Source organism: Lissotriton vulgaris, unplaced genomic scaffold, assembly GCF_964263255.1.
Source record: "Lissotriton vulgaris unplaced genomic scaffold, aLisVul1.2 SCAFFOLD_444, whole genome shotgun sequence".
Classification (NCBI taxonomy): domain Eukaryota; kingdom Metazoa; phylum Chordata; class Amphibia; order Caudata; family Salamandridae; genus Lissotriton; species Lissotriton vulgaris.
The window spans coordinates 647,703-669,332 of record NW_028246705.1 but is presented as its reverse complement, the minus strand read 5'-3'; the positions used below and the strand labels follow the sequence as shown (position 1 = coordinate 669,332).

Here is a 21,630-nt window from a genome sequence, read left to right as displayed (position 1 = left end):
CTTTTTTCCTTCTGCCCCTCCGTTGCCCCCACTCCCAAGATTGTTTTTCAAAATATTCATTTTTTATTTCATTTGGTATTGGAGCAGGTAGCAAATTGCTACCCTCCTCTCTACCTTAAAGGAAAAAAAGTGATTTTGTGATACTTTTTTAAATTTGGTTTTGATTTCCATGCCCACAAAAAGACACTATATCTCAAAGGCAAGACCTTTTGGCTTTACCAACGCTTGCTAAAGTTAACAGACGTTTATACAACAGATTTACTCGATGACTGAGCAGTTCATCAGAGCATATAAATCAATATACTATTGTAAAACACAGATGCTGAAAACTCTTAATAGCTAGGTAACTTTCAGCTGCTGTGTTAAACATACCACTCAGATTAGACATTGACAACTATTCAAACCCTTCTTCGATGGTGAAGCGAACAACTTCCATTACATGACTTGTAGAGATATTGCATCTGACTCATAATGGGACGTTTAGGGCTACAATAATGTGTACCTTACCTTCTAGTCCTCTGTAGCTTGAGAATAAACATGAGGCTGTTTCTGGATTTGCATTTATGTCTGCATTCTGGCAGCATTGAAACCAGTACTTGAACTGCATGAAAACTGGGTGACTCAAATACAGATTAACCACCAAACGAGTGCTTGTAGGTGTTAACTTTCTTGCATGAAGCTGATCTCTCCCAACTCACTCTTTCTACTAAGACAGCATGGATAGGTTATCCCACCTTCTCAGAGGTCATAGAAGAGGCCAGTGACCCAGCCAGGACCGGATTGTGGGCAACAAGAGTCTGGGATATATGAAAACAGTCAGATTTCTGAAATACTTTATGAGAGTCATGCACAGCACCTAAATGTATGAAAGAAGGTGCTTATAATTTCCAGGTTTTGTTGAGTAGAGCACATCTGTGTCAAAAGGATTCAGGCCCAGAACACAGTTACACTAATTCATATCCGATAGTTTCTCTTCTTACAGCACATATTGCGATTACGATTTGTGTGATAAGCACCACACGGATTAATTACAGAACCTGGATGTGGTTCTCACTTTATGCTTTGTTTTTCAGACAATAATTTTAACTGGGTGCTATTAATCATACAGAATAAATTCTGATCCCTGCAGTGTAAAAATATATAAGTTGCAATCAAAATTGCACCCTTTTTAGGGCCGACTGAAATTATGGTGTAAGTGATAATATTTTGGTACCGTATGAAGAAGAGCTGCATGTTCCTAGTAGTGAGTTTTCTTTTAATGCCATTCCGCAGCTGTGTGCGTAAAGTAATTACTTTTTTTTGTTCTCTCTTGTAAAAGTATACGACCTCCTGACAGGTAAACTTGTGAAGAGACTGACCAGTCATCGTGCCTGTGTTCGCGACGTAAGCTGGCATCCTTATCAAGAGAAGATTGTTAGTAGCTCGGTAAGTGTTCAATCGGGAGGCCAATAAATATACTAGCCTAAGAGGTTGGGTAGTTTATTCCCTGTGCTTCCCATCCAATTTGTACCAATGCACTGCATAACGTTGTCATTAGTACACCTGCATTATATCATCTTTTTTTCATTATGGAACATACCTTCTTTTGCAAGCACATTTTTCAGGGACACCTTTAACTATCTTTAGTGATGTTTCCAAAAGCTATTATTTTAATATCGCTTTAAAATCAAATAAACTAGGTAGCCAGAGGAATACTATATTACTATGTTCTTTCTTTGTTCTTATGTGATTTCTTGTTCTCTTTGCTTCTTATTCAGATGAAGGCTTAAATGTTGTTTTATTTAAAACGCCCTTTCACATATTGGTTCAGAAGCACTATACAAATGTTATAATTAAATTATTTTACTGGGGCCAAGTGTGAGAAAGGGAGAAATCATGGTATCATATATTCATCCAAAAACATTAAGAAAAGTCTTGAGACAATTATCCCAGTTCTGTTAATTTATTCAATAATCAATATAATTGCAGAAACCAAAAAGATGAGTTAATCATTCAACAAAGTTAGCATAATCAAATCACAAGCAAAAGACTACAAATGGCTAACTAGCCCTATGAAGCAGACTGACATAAGTTCTGCCTCATTCAAAGTCTAAAGCAAAACCAAAGGGGATGATGGACGGAGTGTTGAACATTGCAAGCACTCACCCCCAGTCAACTGATCTGGGTTTAATCCATCATCATTCTTTAGCTCACTCCGCCACCCCAGTTCAGACATGGCAATGTGCAAATCAGCCTGACCCTGTGCCTCATGGGAACAGTCCAGCTCGAACTGCCAAGCCACCCCCAGTCAACTGATCTGGGTTTAATCCATCATCATTCTTTAGCTCACTCCGCCACCCCAGTTCAGACATGGCCATATTTATTTTATTTTTATTTATTTTAGAGGTTTTATATAGTGCTGGCTGGACCCAGGAGTACCAGAGAGCTTTACAAGGTGTACCAATACAGGTACAGTGTGTATAAGCACAGACAAAGGATTAATAAAAGAGCAAGTCCACATAGAATACATGTCAACTAGATAAAAAAGTAAAAACAATTGCTAGACACTATGAGATCTACAATATAGCAGTCACAGTTTGGTGGGAAGCTTCACCTAAGTATACCAAGGAGCAGGAGAGACAAAAACATGCAAGAAAACTGAGGGTCAAAAAGAGGTAAGATTGAAGGAGAGGGGGTGCAGGCGAGTGGTCACTAGCCATAGGCGGAGCAGCTAGGTGGGGTGATGCAGAGGGGCGAGGCCACCAGGGAGGGATTAGAAGCCCCAGTATTTATTAAGGAGAAGAAGTTTGAGTTCTTTTTTGAAGCTGGGGAAGGACTGGTTACAACGGAGGTCTTTTGGGAGGGCATTCCAAATAAGTGGGGCATTACCTGAAAAGGAGCGTGACTGAGTGGAATTCTTTTTCTAGAGGGGGGGGGGTACTAAGGAGGGTGTTGGAGCTTCTCAGAGATCGCGTGCAGCCTGCTTTGGTCAGTTTATTTGAGAGGTATGTCGGTGTTTTTTGGTGGAGGATTTTGTGCGTAATGCAGGCGGTTTTATATGTGGATTTGCCTTCAATGGGGAGCCATTTGAGGGTTTTGAGGGCGGGAGAGATGTGGTCAAATCGTTTGCAGTCCTTGATAAGCCTAGCCGCAAGGTTGAGCACTAATTTTAGAGGTACCAGGTGGGTTTTAAGAATTCCGGTGAGGATGGCATTGTCATAATCGATGCGCGATAGAACAAGAGATTGGACTGCCAGTTCAGAGTCATCAATTGGGTTGAAGGGCTTAATTTTCTTAAGGTTACGGAGGGGAAAGAGGGGTCCTTTGGCAGAGTTTTTGATGTGTATGTTGAGAGTTAGGCGGTTGTCAAGGGAGATGCCCAAGTATTTGAATGAGGTGGCTAGAGACAAGGGGCAGTTGAGTAGGGTTTTTAAGAATGGGGGTGATTTGGCCCAGTTGTAGGGAGGTGAGGACAAAGCCGGTGGCTAGGGAAGTGTTAATGATCGAGGTCCAGGTAGGGGTAATGATATGTTTGAGGTTTTGGACGAGTTTAGAAGGGAGGGTTTCTTTAGTGTGGGAGGAGGGTTTAAGTTTTGCAATGATGTCAAAGACATCTCTTTCAGTGACTGGCTGGAAATTATGCCAAGCAGCGTTATTTTTAAGGGGAGTGTTAGGGGATTAGAATCATGGAGGGTGGAGGGAAAGGAGGGGGCGTGAGATCAGTGTTAAGGAGGGTCATGGAGGGGGCGGGGGTGTGGGCGGGAAGCAGGTGCGATAGGGGAGATGTGCAACATGGAGGTAGGGGTCAGAGTCGGCAGGAAGGATTGCTCTATTTTAGCAATCAGAAAAAAAAGGAGGGCTATTTCTTCGCATCTGGTCGTCGAGGCCATAAGTACAGGAGGAGCGGATGAGGTGTGATTGCGAACAATGTTGAACAGTTCTCTGGGTCTGTTTTTGGCTCTGTCCAGTTGTGCTCGGAAAAAGGATGCTTTTTGTTTAAAGGTGTGTTTTTGTAAGAAGATCTTGCAAGTCTGAGGCGAGCTAGGTGCAAGGGGGTAGGGTGCAGTCTCCATGTTCTTTCCGTCTGTCTAAGTGAGCATCTTTCATTGTTTAGCTCAGTATTAAACCATGATTTGGAAGGAATGGTTCTTTGGTTTTTGAACTTAAGCGGGGCCAGGAGGTCCAGGGTGTACACAACTGATTTGTTGTAGTGTTCTGTAAGCTCACTCGCGTTAAATGAGGGCGGGATGGCGAGAAGTTGGGCATAGAGTTTGGATTCCAGTAAACCCGGGGGACATTATTCAAATTTCTGGACAGTTTCATGGGTTTAGTGATTTTCGTGGGAGGAGGAGTGGCAGAGACCGCTATAGAGAACAGTACGAGATGGTGGTCGGACCAGTCGATGGGAACAATGTTGGATAAGAGGGCTAGATATTTGCTTGTAATTATGGCATCTAGGATAGCTTCTTTGGAGTGGGTCGGGGAGTGACAGAGTGGCTCAAGGTCATTGATCTCGAGAAGGTTGGAAAGGAGGGTGATAGAGGGGTCGTTGGGCTCATTCCAGTGGAGGTTGAGGTCTCCCAGGAAAATGTTTTGGGAGTTGGAAAGTGACGATTGTGAAAGAAGGTTGGATAGCTCATCAACGAAGGGATGAGTATTGCCGGGATGGCTATATATGTTGTGAAGGCGAATGGGTTGGGAGCCGTGAATATTGAGTTCAGCTTCAAGGTATTCAAGGGCGGAGTAATTTGTATTATTGTCAAGGGAAATTTGTATTTCCTCTTTGAAGATGATGGCAACACCACCGCCTATTCGGATGGGCCTGTCTTTCCTGAGAATAGAGTAGCCCGGAGGTGCGAGGAGGTCCAGGATGCTTGTCGAGTGGTCTTTGAGCCAGGTTTCCGTTAGGAACGCAATGTCGATGGATTCACTAAGGATAGTTTCAGAGATTTCAGTGGCATGTCGCACTGCAGACCGACAATTAACAAGCATGCAGGAAAGAGGTTTCGGGGGAGTTTTGGGGAGTGGAAGGGAGTGGATGACAGTGAGTTGGGGGGGTGGCCTAGGTCAGCAAGGTGAGAGGGGAGTTCGGCTAGTCCCCAATATGACACGAATGCTGAAGGCCGGGGGAGGCTGGATATTGGTGGGTGAGCGGTGAGGGTAGGATTTGCAGAGGTCAAGGATCACCATAGGGGAGATGGGGCAGGAGGTGCGGTGAGGTCTGTGTGTGCGGCAGTGTAGAGGAGTCATGCAAAACTGGTTGGGGGTAGCGGGATTCATATGTCTAGTACGAGCGTAGTTTATCCGAAGTGGGAGGGCTCCGTTTTCGCGGGAATAGAAGTCAGATCTAAGATGAGCGAGATCTCTAGTGAGAGTGGTGAGATTGCGTTCAATGTTGCAAAGAGAGTTAGATATAAGACTAAGGTGGGATATTGGAGAAGGGGGAGGGAGCAGCACAGGGTGAGCGATGATCGTCATAGGGGGTGGTTTGCTGTTGGGAGGGAGAGTGGGGTTCTTAGAAAGGGAGATGGGAGGACTGTGGTAGTAGGGCAAGAGGAGGGGTATGGAGGGGGAAGGTGGGTATATGGCCTTTGAGGGTGAAGAAGGAGGAGATGGCGGGGCAGGAATGTTCGGAAGTAGGGTGAGGGACAGGTCTGGATGGAGGGAGCCATGATTATCAAAGGGAGAGAGGATGGTCGGGGGGGGGGGATGAAGGAGCAATTCTGGAATAGAGTGAGAGACGGTTCGGGTTGGTGGGTGCAATGAGTTTCGGGGGGAAGGAGGAAGGGTTTGGGGAGGAGGAATAGGGTGTGGTTATAGGAGATGGGGAAGGGCAAGGAGAGTCCGTAAGGGGAGGGGTATAGCACGTGTGGCGTGAGGGGAGAGCGAGGACAGGTTGTGGGTGCGGGGGCTTGGGAGATGCGGGAAGTAGGGAGGAAGAGGAGGGACCATGGGAAAAGGCCTGGCCGGCGGGGTGTGCGGGTGGGTGGAGGTCAGCAATTGTGAGGCATTGTTGGACGTGTACATGGTCAGCAGTTGTAAGGCATTGTTGGGCATGGACATGTCTGCAGAGGGGAGTAAAGGATAAGGGAGAGGGGTTAAAGTGGAGGGCAGTGGGAGAGGGGGGGAAGGTTATTGGGGGAATTGTGAAGTTGGATGGTCAGCAATTGTAAGTCATTGTTGGACGTGGGCAAGTCAGCAGAGGGGAGTATAGGATAAGGGACAGGGGTTAGAGTGGAGGGCAAAAGATGAGAGGGGGGGAAGGTTATTAGCGGAATTGTGAAGTTAGATGGTCAGCAATTGTAAGGTATTTTTGGACATGGGAGCATCTGTGGAGGGGAGTATAGGATGAGGGAGAGGGGTTAAGGGGAGGGGGCGAAGGATGAGATGGGGGTAGGTTATTGGCGGAATTATGAAGTTGGATTGTCAGTGATCTGAAGAATAATTCAAAGGTGTTAAGGTGGGGAACGGACACTTGGATGAGGACGTTTCCGGTTTTAAAAATGGAGATGTTGATTTCCCCAGGAAATGTAGGAGAGGGAGTATTGGATAGTGTATGGCCATGGGGTATTTTGAGGGACTTCGTGACTGGCAAATCAGTCTGACCCTGTGCCTCATGGGAACAGTCCAGTCCAGTGAACTGCCAAGCCATGTCTTCCCTGGACCAGAAACAAGCATCCTGGAACTGGTTTCTGGCTAATCAGCCGTCATCAGGCAGGCTAGCTTGAGTCCAGTGGCAAAGTGAGCAAGGGACCCACGTCTGGACATACCCTGCCAACTTAGGGCAAACAAAGCAAAACCAAAGGGGATGATGAACGGAGTGTTGAACATTTCAAGCACTCACCCCCAGTCAACTGATCTGGGATTAATCCATCATCATTCTTTAGCTCACTCCGCCACCCCAGTTCAGACATAGCCATATGCTCACTAAGCCACTGGAGTCAAGCTATCCTGGCTGAAGACGTCTGATAGCCAGAAACAGGTCCTAGGATGCTTGATTCCGGTCCAGGGAAGACATGGCTTGGCAGTTTGGGCTGGACTGTTCCCATGAGGCACAGGGTCAAGACTGATTTCCATATGGCCGTGTCTGAACTGGGGTGGCTTGGTGAGCAAAATAACGATGGATTAAACCCAGATCTGTGACTGGGGGTGAGTGTTTTGCCATTGTGCAACATTCCGTCCATCATCTTGTGTGTTTTGCTTTTCACCCTATGTGGGAAGGGTATGCCCAGACGTGGGTCCTGTGCTCACTAAGCCACTGGAGTCAAGCTATCCTGGCTGAAGACGACTGATAGCCAGAAACCGGTCCTAGGATGCTTGAATCCGGTCCAGGGAAGACATGGCTTGGCAGTTCGGGCTGGACTGTTCCCCTAAGGCACAGGGTCAAGACTGATTTGCATATGGCCATGTCTGAACTGGGGTGGCTTGGTGAGCAAAATAACAATGGATTAAACCCAGATCTGTGACTGGGGGTGAGTGTTTTGATGTTGTTTAAGGCGAGGAACCTGCGGAATAAGGAGACATACCTGAAGAAGAGGAAAACTCTGAACTGTTTGAGGATACGTGGAACGACCTAGACACCGAGAGCCCAGGATAGGAAATTTGCTGTTACCCTTCGAAAGCTTCACCTCCAGATGACCTAGCTTTCTATAATGCCATTGTAAAAAGGTCAGCAAATCAATTTGGTGTACCCTTAGAGGAAGAACAATGGGACACATGTTTCTTGCTAGAAACACTGGCACCAGCTACAAAAGGAACACAGTATCTTCCTATGCTGCCCAGTATTCTGGATCAAGGCAAAGAAGCCTTCAAGGAGCCTGCCTCAAACAAGGTGGTAACCCCCAAAATGGAGACAAAGTATAAACCCTCCTCAAAGGACCGTAAATATTTTCAGGGAAGTACAGTACCTGTCTCAATTATTGTCACCACAGCCAGAAGGAGAGCAAATGCAGCCTCTAACACCACGCTTCCACCAGAAAAAGAAAGTAAGAGGATGGATATGGTGGGGAAAAGGACGGAAAAGGAGGAAGCAACACCGTGGTGTATTGCCAACTCAAATGCCCTACTAAATAGATATGGCCACCAAAAGTGGGATGAGATAGAGGATCAATCAATCAATCAATCATTACATTTCTAGAGTGCGCTACATACTCGTGAGGGTCTCAAGGCGCTAGGGGAGGAGAGGGGGGGCGCTACTGGTCGAAGAGCCAGGTCTTGAGGAGTCTTCTGAAGACCAGTAGGTCCTGAGTCTGTCGTAGATTGGTTGGGAGAGTGTTCCAGGTCTTGGCGGCGAGGTAGGAGAAGGATCTTCCTCCGGCTGTGGTTTTCCGGATCCAAGCGACTGTGGCAAGGGCGAGGTTGGCTGAGCGGAGGATTCGCGTGGGGGTGTGGAAGCTGAGTCGGTTGTTGAGGTAGGTGGGTCCGGTGTTGTGTAGTGCTTTGTGTGCGTGGATGAGGAGTTTGAAGGTGATCCTCTTGTTGACGGGGAGCCAGTGCAGGTCTCTCAGGTGGGGGGTGATATGGCTGCGGCGGGGGACGTCGAGGATCATTCGAGCCGAGGCGTTCTGGATTCGTTGTAGTCGTCTCAGGAGCTTGTTTGTAGTTTCTGAGTAGAGGGCGTTCCCGTAGTCTAGTCTGCTGGTGATGAGGGCCTGAGTGACGGTCTTTCTAGTGTCGGTAGGGATCCATTTTGAAGATTCTGCGGAGCATTCGGAGGGTGTTGAAGCAGGATGCGGAGACGGCGTGGACTTTCCTGGTCATGGAGAGGGTGGAGTTGAGGATGACCCCCAGGTTGCATGCGTGGTCTGTGGGTTCGGGGGCTGCGCCTAGTGATGTGGGCCACCAGGAGTCGTCCCAGGCTGAGGGGGTGGGTCCGAGGATGAGGACCTCCTTTTTGTCTAAATTCAGCTTCAATCTGCTGTCCTTCATCCAGTCGGCTCTGTGGAGGTTGGCTTTACAGGGCTCGTAAAATCCAAAAAATTGTACTAGTCTTGCACGACTAGTACCTTAAAAAAATGTCCTCGACCTAACTGCAACCTACTTGACCTCCGTCTCTGAAAGCGGAGCAAATGTGACAAGATAACCAGATTTAAAGGCATCTTTATTGCTCATTAACTTTGTGAGCAATAAAAATGCCTTTAAATCTTGTTATCTTGTCACATTTGCTCTGTTTTCACAGACAGAGGACAAAAGTTGTTTTGTTTTCCTACTCGCCAGAAAGGGCGAGTAGGACCTAAAAGCAGCTCGACCTTGTTAAATTTAGCTCGACTGTGTGAGAGGTCGAGTGGAATTTTCGAGCCCTGCTTTAGCGGTGTGGGGGTCTTCGGTGAGGGATATGATCAGCTGGGTGTCGTCGGCGTAGGAGATGATGTTGAGGTAATGTTTTCGTTCGACGTGGGCGAGTGATGCTATGTAGATATTGAACAGCGTCGGGCTGAGGGAGGATCCCTGTGGGACGCCGCAAATGATCTCTGTGGATTTCGAGCGGAAGGGTGGGAGGCGGACGCTCTGGGTTCTGCCGGAGAGGAAGGATGTGGTCCAGGCCAGGGCCTTCTCTTGAATTCCGGCGTCATGGAGGCGTGCTGATAGGGTGCGGTGGCAGACTGTGTCAAAGGCTGCTGATAGGTCCAGGAGGATGAGGGCGGCTGTTTCTCCTTTGTCCATCAGGATCCTGACATCGTCAGTGGCGGCGATAAGGGCGGTCTCGGTGCTGTGGTTGCAGCGAAAACCGGATTTGGAGGGGTCCAGGATGTTGTTGTCTTCGAGGTAGCAGGTTAGCTGTTTGTTGACAATCTTCTCTGTCACTTTTGCCGGGAACGGGAGCAGGGAGATGGGCCGGAAGTTCTTGAAGTGCTTGGGGGTCCTTGGGTTCTGCCTTGGGCTTCTTCAGAAGGGCGTTGATCTCGGCGTGCTTCCAGCTTTCCGGGAATGTTGCTGTCTCGAAGGAGCTGTTGATTGTGTTTCGCAGGTGGGGAGCGATGGTTGTGCTGGCTTTGTTGAAGACGTGGTGAGGGCAGGGGTCAGATGGGGATCCGGAGTGGATGGAGTTCATGGTTTTGATGGTGTCTTCGTCGCTGACGTTGGACCAGGCGGTCAGGCGGCTGGTGCGGATGGTGGTTGCAGAGGTGGTGAACTCGGTGGTGGGTGCGGGGGAGTCGGAGTTGAGGCTGTCGTGGATGTCGGTGATATTGCGATGAAAGAAGGTAGCCAGGGAGTCGCATAGGTCTTGTGATGGTGGGATGTCGTTGGGGTTGGAGCTGGGGTTGGAGAGTTCTTTCACTATGTTGAAGAGCTCTTTGGTGTTGTGCGCGTTCTTGTCTAGGCGGTCCTCTTGGCGGTCCTGATGAGTTAGTGGTGCCTGCGGGTGACGCTTTTGAGAGCTGTGTGGCTGTCTGGTGTTCGGTCGTGGAGCCATTTCTTCTCCAGTTTCCGACAGGTGTGCTTGGAGATCCGGAGGTCTTCGGTGAACCAGGTGGCTTTCTTGTCGGTATGGCTGGTTGTGGCGGTCTTGAGAGGGGCGAGGGTGTTGGCGCAGTCGTTGATCCACCGTGTGAGGTTGGTTGCGGCGGTGTCTGGGTCGGTGGGTGGTCTCCGGTCGAGGGTGGTCGTTAGTTGGTCCTCGGTGACCTTGCCCAAGCAGCGGCACGGCAGCTGTTGGGTGCGTTGGTGTGTGGTGGGTTTCCTGAAGGTGAAGTGGACGCATCTGTGGTAAGGTCCATTGGGGTTCAGAGGTGTAGTTGAAGGAGACGTGGGGACTTGCGGAGAAGATGGGGTCAAGTGTGTGTCCAGCGGCGTGGGTGGGTGTTGTCACGAGCTGTTTGAGTCCGAGGTTGGCTAGGTTGTCGATCAGGGTGGTGGAGTTGGCGTCATTGTTGTTCTCGAGGTGGAAGTTCAGGTCCCCGAGGAGGATGTAGTCCGTGGAGGTGAGGGCATGGGTGCTGATGAGGTTGGTGATGGTGTCGCTGAACTGTGGTCGTGGCCCGGGGGGTGAGTGTTCCTCTGAGGGTCGTATTGGAGTCTGTGTGAATCTGGAAGTGCATGTGCTCGGCGGTGGTGATGATGTTGTCGGTGTTGGTTGAGATTCTGATTGAGTCTTTGTGGACGATAGCGATTCCGCCTCCCACTCCGTTCGTGCGGTCTCTGCGGGAGATCTTGTAGCCCTGTGGGATGGCTATGGTGATGTCTGGTGCTGAGGTGGTGTTAAGCCAGGCCTCCGTTAGGAAGGCGGCGTCTGGGTCGGTGGAGTCTAGGTGGTCCCAGAGTTCGATGGTGTGTTTGCGAGCGGAGCGAGTGTTGAGCAGGATACAGCAGAGGTGGTTGGGTTCTCTGGTAGCTGGTTTGGTGGGTTGGATGCTGGTGAGTCTGCAGTTCCTGCAGGCGAAGGGCCCTTGGGTGTGTTTCGGAGTGGCTCGGTAGATGGGGTGGTCTCGTCCGGTGTTGAGTGAGTGGAGGGTGTTGAAGTCGTAGCGTAGTCTGGTGTTGCGGGTAGCGCGGGGTCCAGGGGTTCTGGCGCTGGGCGCGGATGGGCTCAGACGGGCTTGCCTTTGGTGTGCCTTCGGCGCGCCCGCTGCGCACGTCCGCTGCGCTTCAATGCGGCGCCCTCCATAAGAGGCGAAGTGGGAGGGAGGAGCAGCTGGGAGGCGGGAGCGGGGTGGCCAATGGGCGAGGGCAGTGGGCACAGAAGGCAAAAAGGGGGCGGGCCGCAGGGGAGCAGCGGCGGGAAGCGAGGGGCACAGAAGGCAATGACGAAAACGAGCGGCAAACAGAGGGAAGAAAAACACAAAATGTGCTGCCAGGAATGGGGGAGAACAGACCAACAAACCAAACAGCACAAGGGCAAAAACGAGCGTCAAACAGAGGGGAGAAAAAACACAAATTATGCAGCCAGAAATGGCGGAGAACAGAGCAACAAACCGAAGAACAACAGCACAGCGGCGAACCCTTGGCAGCAGCAGCAGAGGGGCAGTCACAGGCCACCAGGAGGAGCCGTGCGGCGTGGTGAGTGACCAGAGGTCAGGTTGCCCTGAGGAGATTTTGAATAAACTCCCTGAGGAGGACAAGAAAGGGCACAAGCTATTGTACAGGAGGGGAGAAACGTGGCAAACACCTGTCTGAATTTAGCTTTGGATCCAGCAGATGCTGTTGGTAGGCAGTTGTGTACAGGAACCATCCTGAGAAGACATGCCTCTCTCAGAATCTCAGGTTTTAAGCAGGAAGTTCAAACCGCCATCATTAATAGGCCATTCAATGGAGAAGCACTATTTGGCAAAGCGGTAGATGAATCCCTTCAACAAATAAAGGACAATGAAACCGCAAGGGCAATGGGGGCCCTGCAGCAAAGAGGTGCCAGTAGAAGAGGGGGATTCAATAACACTAAGCCCACGGGTAGAGGCACCTTTGGTCAAGGACAACAGATGTCACAACAAACTCAAGGGCAGAACCCAAGTCAACAAATGGGTCAGCAGTCAAGCTATCAAGGTTGGCAACAACAACAGAAGCAGCCCTGTCAAGGAAGAGGAGATGGCAAAGGAAGAGGAAATGGGTCAAACTGACTCAATCACAAAGGACCCACACAAGACACCAGTGGGGGTAAGAATATCCTTTTTCCACAGACAATGGGAAAGGATCACAACAGACAATTGGATATTAAATTTGGTAAAATACGGGTATTGGATAGAGCTAAAGCTAAAAAACATAACACCTGCAAACCCACCAAAAGCAAGGAGAATGAGGATATCAGAACGAACACTGCTAAACGCAGAGATCAATGAACTAAACCTAAAACAGGCAATAGAAAAAGTACCAAGACAGGAATGGTTCACAGGAAACTACTCCCCATATTTCCACAACCCAAACAAAACAGGATCAAACTCTAAGACCAATCATGGACTTTGGATTCATAAACAAGTTAATACTAATACAATGCTTCAAGAAATAATCCCACAAATTCAAAAGGGGGATTACTTGCCAACAATAGACCTCAAAGACTCCTACTTGCATATCCCCCTGAACAAAAGACACAGAAAGTACCTAAGATTCCTGCACAACGGAACACACTACCAATTCAAGGTACTTCCTTTCAGAATAAAATCAGCTCCATAGGTGTTCACAAAGTGTCTAGCTGCAGTGGCGGCACATCTGAGAAGAGAGAGAGTCCAAGTCTACCCCTATTTAGACGACTGGCTCATAAGAGCACATTCAAAACAAACATGTCACAATCATATTCGAAAAACAATCCAAACGCTACAAACACTGGGTTTCTCGATAAACCACAAAAAATCTTCAACAACACCAGAAAGAGAAGAAAAACTTCCTGGGAGCAAGGTTAACCCCTTCGACGCTCATGACGAGCTCAGCTCGTCATGAGGTACACCTCTCGTACACTCATGACGAGCTGAGCTCGTCATGAATAATGGGAATCAATGAAATTCAGCACTGGAGGAGAATAACACCAGCATCAATGGTATTAAATACAGCGAAAGTAAGGGCATACCACACAGAGACCAGAATACAAGCAATCCATCAAGAAACAACCCTCTACCAGCTTACACATGCACCCTTTCCAAGAATGGCTTACCAACAGCTGGTCTCAAGCCACAGGAAGTTGGGAGGATCTAGTGGTTGTTACACAAAGGGTCCAAGTAGAGATACAATGGTGGGCATCCAACAACATAGCACAGGGGAGACCTTTTAGGGACCCAACTCCTTCTTTGACAGTCACCACTGATGCATCCTTCAACAGTTGGGGAGCGCATCTCAACCAGCTGAAAGTTCATGGTCAATGGAAGGAACAGGATGCCACAAAGCACTTCAACTTTTTGGAAATGAAAACTGTCTTTCTGGCACTCAAGACATTCCAGAAACACATTCAGAGGAAACCCCATCAGAATCCAAACAGACAATACAACAACAATGTTCTATCTGAACGAACAAATGCAAGGTCCTTTCTCCTGAGCAAACTTGCACAGGAAATCTGGCACTGGGCAATAATTCACAAAATCAATCTACAAACAGTATATCTACCAGGAGTAGACATCATTACAGCGGACGAGCTGAGCAGACAGAACAACTGCTCCCACGAATGGGAGTTGAAGCAGAAAACAGTACATTATCTGTTCAACATGTGGGGCACACCAGTGATAGACCTGTTTGCAACAGTGCAGTACAAAAAATGTCAGTCCTTTGCCTCAAAATGTCCACACCACCTATCAAAGGAAAATGCACATTCACTCAACTGGCCATAGACCTTTGCTTACGCCTTTCCACCAATACCCCTGATGCAAAGAGAGTTACAAAAAGCAAAAATTCCAGGAACAAATATGATTCTTATTGCCACTCAATGGCCAAGGCAAACATGCGACTCAACCCTCCTAGATTTATCCAGGGGAGAAATGATCAAGATCAAAGCAGAAAAGGACCTGCTAACAATGCAACAGGGCCAGATCTGTCACCCAGAGCCAGCAATGTTACATCTAGCTGCTTGGCGCCCGAATACATAGAATGTGGGCACCTCCATCTGCCTCTGTGAACCATGGAAATTCTAGAAAGAGGCAAGAACACAGTCAACAAGAAAATGCTATACAGCAAAATAGAAACAATATGCCACATGGTGCACTGCGAACAAGAAAAGCAGTTCAATCAACACGCAAGAAACGGTTATTACATACCTTACTTACCTCTTAGACAACATCAACTACTCAAGCATAAAGGTGACCTTGCTGCCATAGTAGCATAAACAAGAGCAAAATCATGCAAAGGTTTTTTCCAAGACTAGTAATCAAAAGGTTTTTAGAAGCAGCAAAAAGAATTGCCCCACCAAGAGCAGCTCCAGTACCCACATGTAGCTTAAGTATAGTACTTTCTCAACTAATGGCAAAGTCCTTTGAGCCCATAGATACAGAGGACCTCAAGCACATTACTCTAAAACAGGCTTTCTGATAACATTACTATGAAGAGTAAGTGAGCTGAAAGCAGTTACAATACAAGAACCCTACTTACAAATCCACAGGGATAAAGTAATTTTAAAATCTAACCCACAGTTCTCGCCAAAAGTGGAGATAGAAGCCTTCGTACCCTGGATGTGAGGAGGGCTTTATTGTATGATTTGCAAAAAACAGAATAGATCAGGAAAACAAAACAATTGTTTTTCGCCCACTCAAATACCAACACAGGTTCACCTGTAACAAAGGCAACTATTGCAAATGGATAGTACAAGCCATCCAATTATGTTAAACCAATGCCAAGAAAGAACTAACAATTCACCAACAGGGCACTCCACTAGAAAGAAAGGAGCAACGCTAGCCTTTATGGCCTGTGTACCCATTGGCTCTATTTGCGCAACATGGGCATCACCACACACTTTTACAAAACATTATTGTGTGGATATACAAATGAATAAGGAAGCTCAGATTGGATAACGGGTGCGTCAACACCTGTTTGCAAGGTCTTCCCTTCAACACAATCTCCAAGACACTGGAGAAACCACTAAATAATCTAATGCACAGCATATGAATCCAGAAAAGGATTTTCGCTGCAAAATGAAATGGTTACTGTAAAGATCCAATTTCCAGTCAATTTGATGATCAAATAGCTTTATTTGAGAATCAAGGCAGATACCTCCAGCACAGCTTCACAGCTCAAAGATCAACTCCTATAATCAAAAGCTATCATTCTATCCTAGCAACATAGCAATAGCTAACATTCTAATGATGACATGCAGATGCACTCAACTCTACACATCTCCCAACTTAACATACACTAAATAAATTATACATTTTCTTTTTCATATAAATCATATTTAAGGAATATAATACATTTCCATTTTTTACATTCAAAAGACATCTATCTTCAGAAATATGAACTCGAGCACAGCATTTGCATATGTTTCCAGTACTCCAAGCTGATCCATCGGATAGGATAACAACATTTCTTTTTATAGACTTCACTTGAATCGGTGCAGAAAATTTCCTATCACCATTTGTAGTTACACCACCACGTTTTATGGTCACCCAATCACCAATCTCAAATTTAATATCTTTCACACTCTTTCAATCATTATAATATCTAGTAGATTCAGCTTGCTTTTTAACTACTTTATCTTCCACAGCAGTTCTGTCCACCCACACACAATCTTTCACTTTCAACCAACCAGGAACCTCTTTGACACCAGGTTCACGTCCTTTTGAAGATATAAATGGAGAAACCCCTGTTATTGAATGCGGCGTAATCCTGTAAGACCACGCCAATTTTTTTTAATTCTTCACGCCTAGACAATCCATTGGACAGAGACAACTGAATATTATCCATAATCAATCGGTTAATTCGTTCCACTAAACCATTAGCCTGTGGCCTAAATAGAGCAACCCCATCATGATTTATCCCAAATTTAGAAAGAACTTCCTGCATTTCTTTTGACACCAATTGCACACCATTATCTGACACTAGTGTCTTCGGTATCCCTTCATTCATAAACACCCTTTCCATAAAATCAACAACTCTTTGAGTATTTATAAATTCTGTGTTTTTCACCACAAACCATTTAGAATGGTAGTCAACAATGACCATCAAAAACTTGCTACGAGTACCAAGCTTGACAATTGGCTCAAGAAAATCAATCGCGACTCTTTCTCATGGACGTTTGGGAAAAGTTGTAGACACCAATGAAGGCTGCCTTACAACTTTAGTTTTGCAGCGTGAATCTTTCTGGATTCACTATGCTGTGCATATTCCGCCATCTTGTGGTTGGAGTCGGAAAGTGCTTTTTTTTTTTGCTGTGGGAAGTTGCGAAACCTGATCCCTCTGGTGAGGCTACAACCCCCATCGTGTGTGTGCAGGCTCTCAGATTATTTTTTCCGCCATGGAGATCGGAGGTGCCCCGAAGACTTCGGTGAAAAGATAGCAACAGACGCAGCAGGCAGAAGAGGCCCACCAGAAACTCCAAGGAGATAGGTGGTAATAACAGAGTTGCTGGAGGGAGAAATCTTGAGCAAAGCACCTTGTTGGGCGCTACTCACATTATTCCTCATGCAGCAAGGCAAGTACACTTGGTTGCCTTCACAAAACTGTCCCCAGATGGTATGGGGATTTTCTGCACTGAGCGAATACTTCATCCACAAAGGAGGTAATATTTTCATCTTAAATGTATGATAGCATCATGACTGATAAAATGCTCCACGCACAAGCGCAGGGCTTTAAAAATGTATGCCGGATTTTTTTAAACAAATTCGGAATATATACTAGTCTGTGTAACATGCCGGTATTTACAACACTGTGCAGGTACGCATGCAGGATTTTGGTACTGCAGTTCAAAAGCACAAATATTCAAAAGGCGTCATGGGAAGGGATTATATCCCAGCCTTTATTTCATTTTCAGAGCTATACAGTAAGGGGTGTAGTCTTGCATTAAAAGACAGTTTAACCTCTTAACAGTGGCCAGCAAGCAGGGTGGTTAATTCCCGACTATCTACCTAGTGGGCATAACAAATATTTATAAAAAGCACCCAGGGCCCTAGTTTAACTAGCGGCAAAGCCAAACCTTTTGGTTTGCACGTAGCCCAATTCTCAAAACAGCCCCTGCCCCCCTCCCTGATACACATAGCATTAAGGAGGCTTCCAGCATTCCACTGTAAGGGCCATAAAACTTGCCCGTTCCTGGAGACTGCATGAGGCCTTCATCGGCCTCCAAAGCCTCATAAATCAGGGCCTTATCTCTGGAAAAGCGCATTCCTGAACCGCCTGGCTAAACTGGTCCAGGAAGGGAGTTTTAGGTTCTCAGTAAGAGTCTAAATGAATTAAAGCGCTTCATTTCCTTCCAAAAAGGGAAATTTGCAGTAAAGGTGTTTTTCTCTGCAAAGCCCAAGAGTACTCTATATCTCATATCATAGGGCAACATTTAGCAGTTACTAAAGCACCTGGCTATAATAATTCACTGCAAAGCTTTCGCAAGAAATACACGACAAAGCATTTTGTGCAGGCAGTACAGAGCCTGCATACACACGATGGGGGTTGTAGCCTCACCAGAGGGATCAGATTTCGCAACCTCCCACAGCAAAAAAAAAACAAAGCACTTTCCCACTCCAACCACAAGATGGCAGAATATGCACAGCATAGTGAATCCAGAAAGATCTTCAAGCTGCAAAACTACACTGACAGGTAAGAAACTATTTGTTTTATCCGCTTGAGCACAAACGTAACACTCTCTTACTGCATCCTCAATCTCTTTATCCATTCAAGGCCACCAATACCATTGTCCCCTTCTCTTAGTCATATTCCTGCCTAAGTGTCCCTCGTGAGCAATATTTATAATTTTCCCTCTCAGACTTGCTATCTCCTCAATAGTTTTCCTTCACTTACACTCAGTTCAGCCTCAACATGGTAGAAACCTCTGAATCTTACATGTTCAATAATGTGTCTATGCCATCCATGAGAAACGCAAGTAATCACTTGTTGTAAAAGTTCATCATTTGACATTGCATTTGTTCATTCCTCCTTGCTAAAAGCATGTTCAACTCCTTTAACATCATGTACTACATCAAGCATGTCGTCCTATAATCAAAAGCTAACATTCTATCCTAGCAACATAGCTAACATTGTAAGGATGACATGCAGATGCACTGAACTCTACAGTTACTTACCAGTAGGAGTAGTTTTGCAGCTTGAAGAATTTTCTGGATTCACATGCGACCCACCCGGCCTCCCCTATAAGGAAAACAAACAGGTGGGGAAGCAAAGGACTACATCAGGTATTCAATAACCATCTCAAGGATTAAAAAAAGAACAATAGGAACAGAAAAAAGAATCGAAAGATGACCACCATGCACGTCGACCTCCAGGATAACATCTTACAAGACACAGGAGATGTACCTGGCACCAAATGGTGGTCGACAGTGACCAAAAGAAGAAAAAAAAAAGACAATTCCGGACCTAACCACTAGATGGTGGAATAATGCACAGCATGTGAATCCAGAAAATTCTTTAAGTTGCAAAACTACTCCTACTGGTAAGTAACTATTTTGGTATCCTATTTAAAAAACAATTCTGCCAGTATAGCTAAAAATCGATTTGTTTTCTTTTTATACATTGGCTTTTCTAAGGAAAAGGGCTTATTATATATTTTGTGAAAAGGGCTCAAGGCTCATCACATAGGCGAGACTGTACAGTGCTTATAATTTCTGTGAGATGCCCCAGAAGGAGAACTAGGGTTACAGGTAGGTTTTTTCTTTTCTGCCTTTCGGAAATTGTAGCTCCATCTCCTGGAGTTTGATCCTTCATTTGGGGTAATTCATTTCTTCATTAACTAAAGTATACTCCGTCACATAATCACCACTGACTTCTGCAGCCCAATAGCAGTGGCATCAGTTAGTGGCACCACTAATGGGACGGCCTAAAAACCCTCCCCACGTACAGGGTGAATGATGACTTGGGAGGGCACAGTGACTTGGGCGGGCACAGTATTTAAGCCTTCTCACGAAGATGGTTTCAGTACAGGTTGCCATTCTCCTCTCTGGTTGCAACAGCCCACATGTCCTTCTTGTTCTCCAAGTCCTTTTTCTGTGTGTGGTTCGTCATCACCTACTAACTGGAAATACTTGGCTGATTATGTCTGGGGCGAATTAGCAAGCCACCTTATTATACTGTAACATATGTGGGGCATTTTCAGTGCCTTAAGAACTTCAAGGTCCTCTGACTCACAAGGATAATATGATTGCTAATTTTGGGAAACAGAAAGAAGTTTCGCTGATGCCTTGCTAAAATAAACACAAGAATTTTGGAAGTCAGGAAAAAAGGCATGTTTGTGTGACACCCAATTTATCAGTTCTTCAGTATTACAGGGGTGGAGATCATTGGGACGGTGCTTTGCACGCTTGAGCTAGACTTACAACCGGATATCTCAGACCTACCATTCTTTGGCATTACTCTTCTCTTTATCCACGGCGACTAGGGAATGAATGCAGAAGCCAATTTCATGAAGGCTGGAACACTGGAAGAGAGAAATATATAGTTTGAGGCATATGAGCTGTAGATCATATGGGTTAGTATAGATGACCATCTGGTGTTGGGTCCGGATGTTTGCACTTTGTTTTTCTTTGAAGAAGTCTTTGTAGTCACGAGGTAGGTGACTCCTCTCTTTGGTGATAGTGCGCATGGGCATCGGCTCCATCCCCAGATTGTTTTTTTCTGACATCGGGTTCAGGTGTGTATTGCTGCGCTCCGGGTCAGTATCATTCTCGAAGCCCTTCAACTCGCAATCCTCTACCCTCAACGGTATTGTCTTCGATCGCGCTTTCCAATTCGTCACGTATCGTCCAAACTGAAACCTTCGATCGGGAACTACCAGGCGGGCCGTAGAACCTACCCGTGCCGACAATGCCAGCAGTCGATGGAACCGACTCTGTTCAAACTATGTCCCGGTTGTCGTGCTAAATTTCCACGCACCGACCTGCACGAGGTCTGCAACCTGTGCCTGTCCCCGGAACATGAAGAATTATCCTGCGAAGCGTGTCAATCATTCTGATCATAAAAGACCATCCGTGATCGTCGGGCTCGACACCACAAGATGCAACGCGGCAGCGGCCCTGTACCGGACAACACCGGCAACGAAACACAACACAGCCCTGCCGCAGAAGCCGAAGAAGAACTGGTCTCCATGTCCGACTCTGACTCCGACATGGAAGACGACCTGAGTGTCACTCCGGCTCAACAGACCGTGAGTACAGACCCACACTTGCCCACTCAACCTAAGGGAAAGGCTGCGTTATCACCATCGCCCTTGGGCTCCGGTCAACATCGTTAAAAAGTTTGCTCCGGCCCGGCTACAAAACACAAACCCAAGCCTTCCGGCTTGGACTCGAGCAGTTCCCATTCCGGTGCCAAATTAACATCTTCAGCTCCAAAACATAAGGACATGGGGGGGCGTGGTCTGCAGCCCAAGATGGTGGTTGCTTAAGCGACGTGCTCCGGGCCGGGGTGAAAGATCTGGACAAAATATGACATTCCCTATTTCATTTGGAGGTTGGCGAGATTACAGGGAGCTAGTTGGCCAGAACTGGAATGCTGCACAAGTGACTAGGATGCTCCGAGATGACCGTGGACCGGAGATCTAGAGTGTGTGGCCAGGACTGTAAAATGGGCCATAACTGCTGCTGGCTCGCCTGAAACTAAGCCGAGCGGGCACCTGAGTGCAGCTGGCACACCAAATCAAGTACCCAGGCTCAGGCCCCACACCCGATACCTGCCCTCATAGTGCAGAGAGACTTCCAGTGCTCAACTGTGCCCTGTCTCTACTGTGGTGAGCAGAGGCACCCCTGACCCCTCAGGATACGTTGCTGGAGAGTCCCTACCTGTTCGGAGTGGGCGGCTCCTCCGCCATCTGCGTGGCTGTCTCTCTCCATGGATCTGCATTGCTGCATTCGTTGGTGGCGGTGTCGCCTCCTGGAGGGGCAGCTGTTGTCGGTGCCATCCCCTGGTGAGATCGCGCACACCCCCGAGTCGACAGACTTTGCCGGTGCCGCGGGAAATGCTGGAGACCCCGACGCCTCCCACCGGGGATGACTGCTGCTTCTGGTTATCGGCCGTGAGTGAATCGCGGCTATGTGGAGCCTAGGGGATGGGGCTTAGAGCAGTAGTTTACTGGTGCACCGGAGCATTGTTTGG

The 21,630-nt window shown here is 47.1% G+C and overlaps 1 protein-coding gene across 2 annotated transcripts in view; it reads left to right on the top strand.

Annotated features, from left to right (window-relative positions):
• The window catches only part of LOC147665784 (DDB1- and CUL4-associated factor 11-like), a 316,877-nt gene that overhangs the window by 218,924 nt on the left and 76,323 nt on the right, over window positions 1-21,630 (top strand). For both annotated transcript variants that reach the window (XM_086949484.1, XM_086949485.1), the window contains exon 13: window positions 1,319-1,425. In XM_086949484.1, the coding sequence (XP_086805610.1) occupies window positions 1,319-1,425 (107 nt within the window). The remainder of the gene's footprint in view (window positions 1-1,318; window positions 1,426-21,630) is intronic.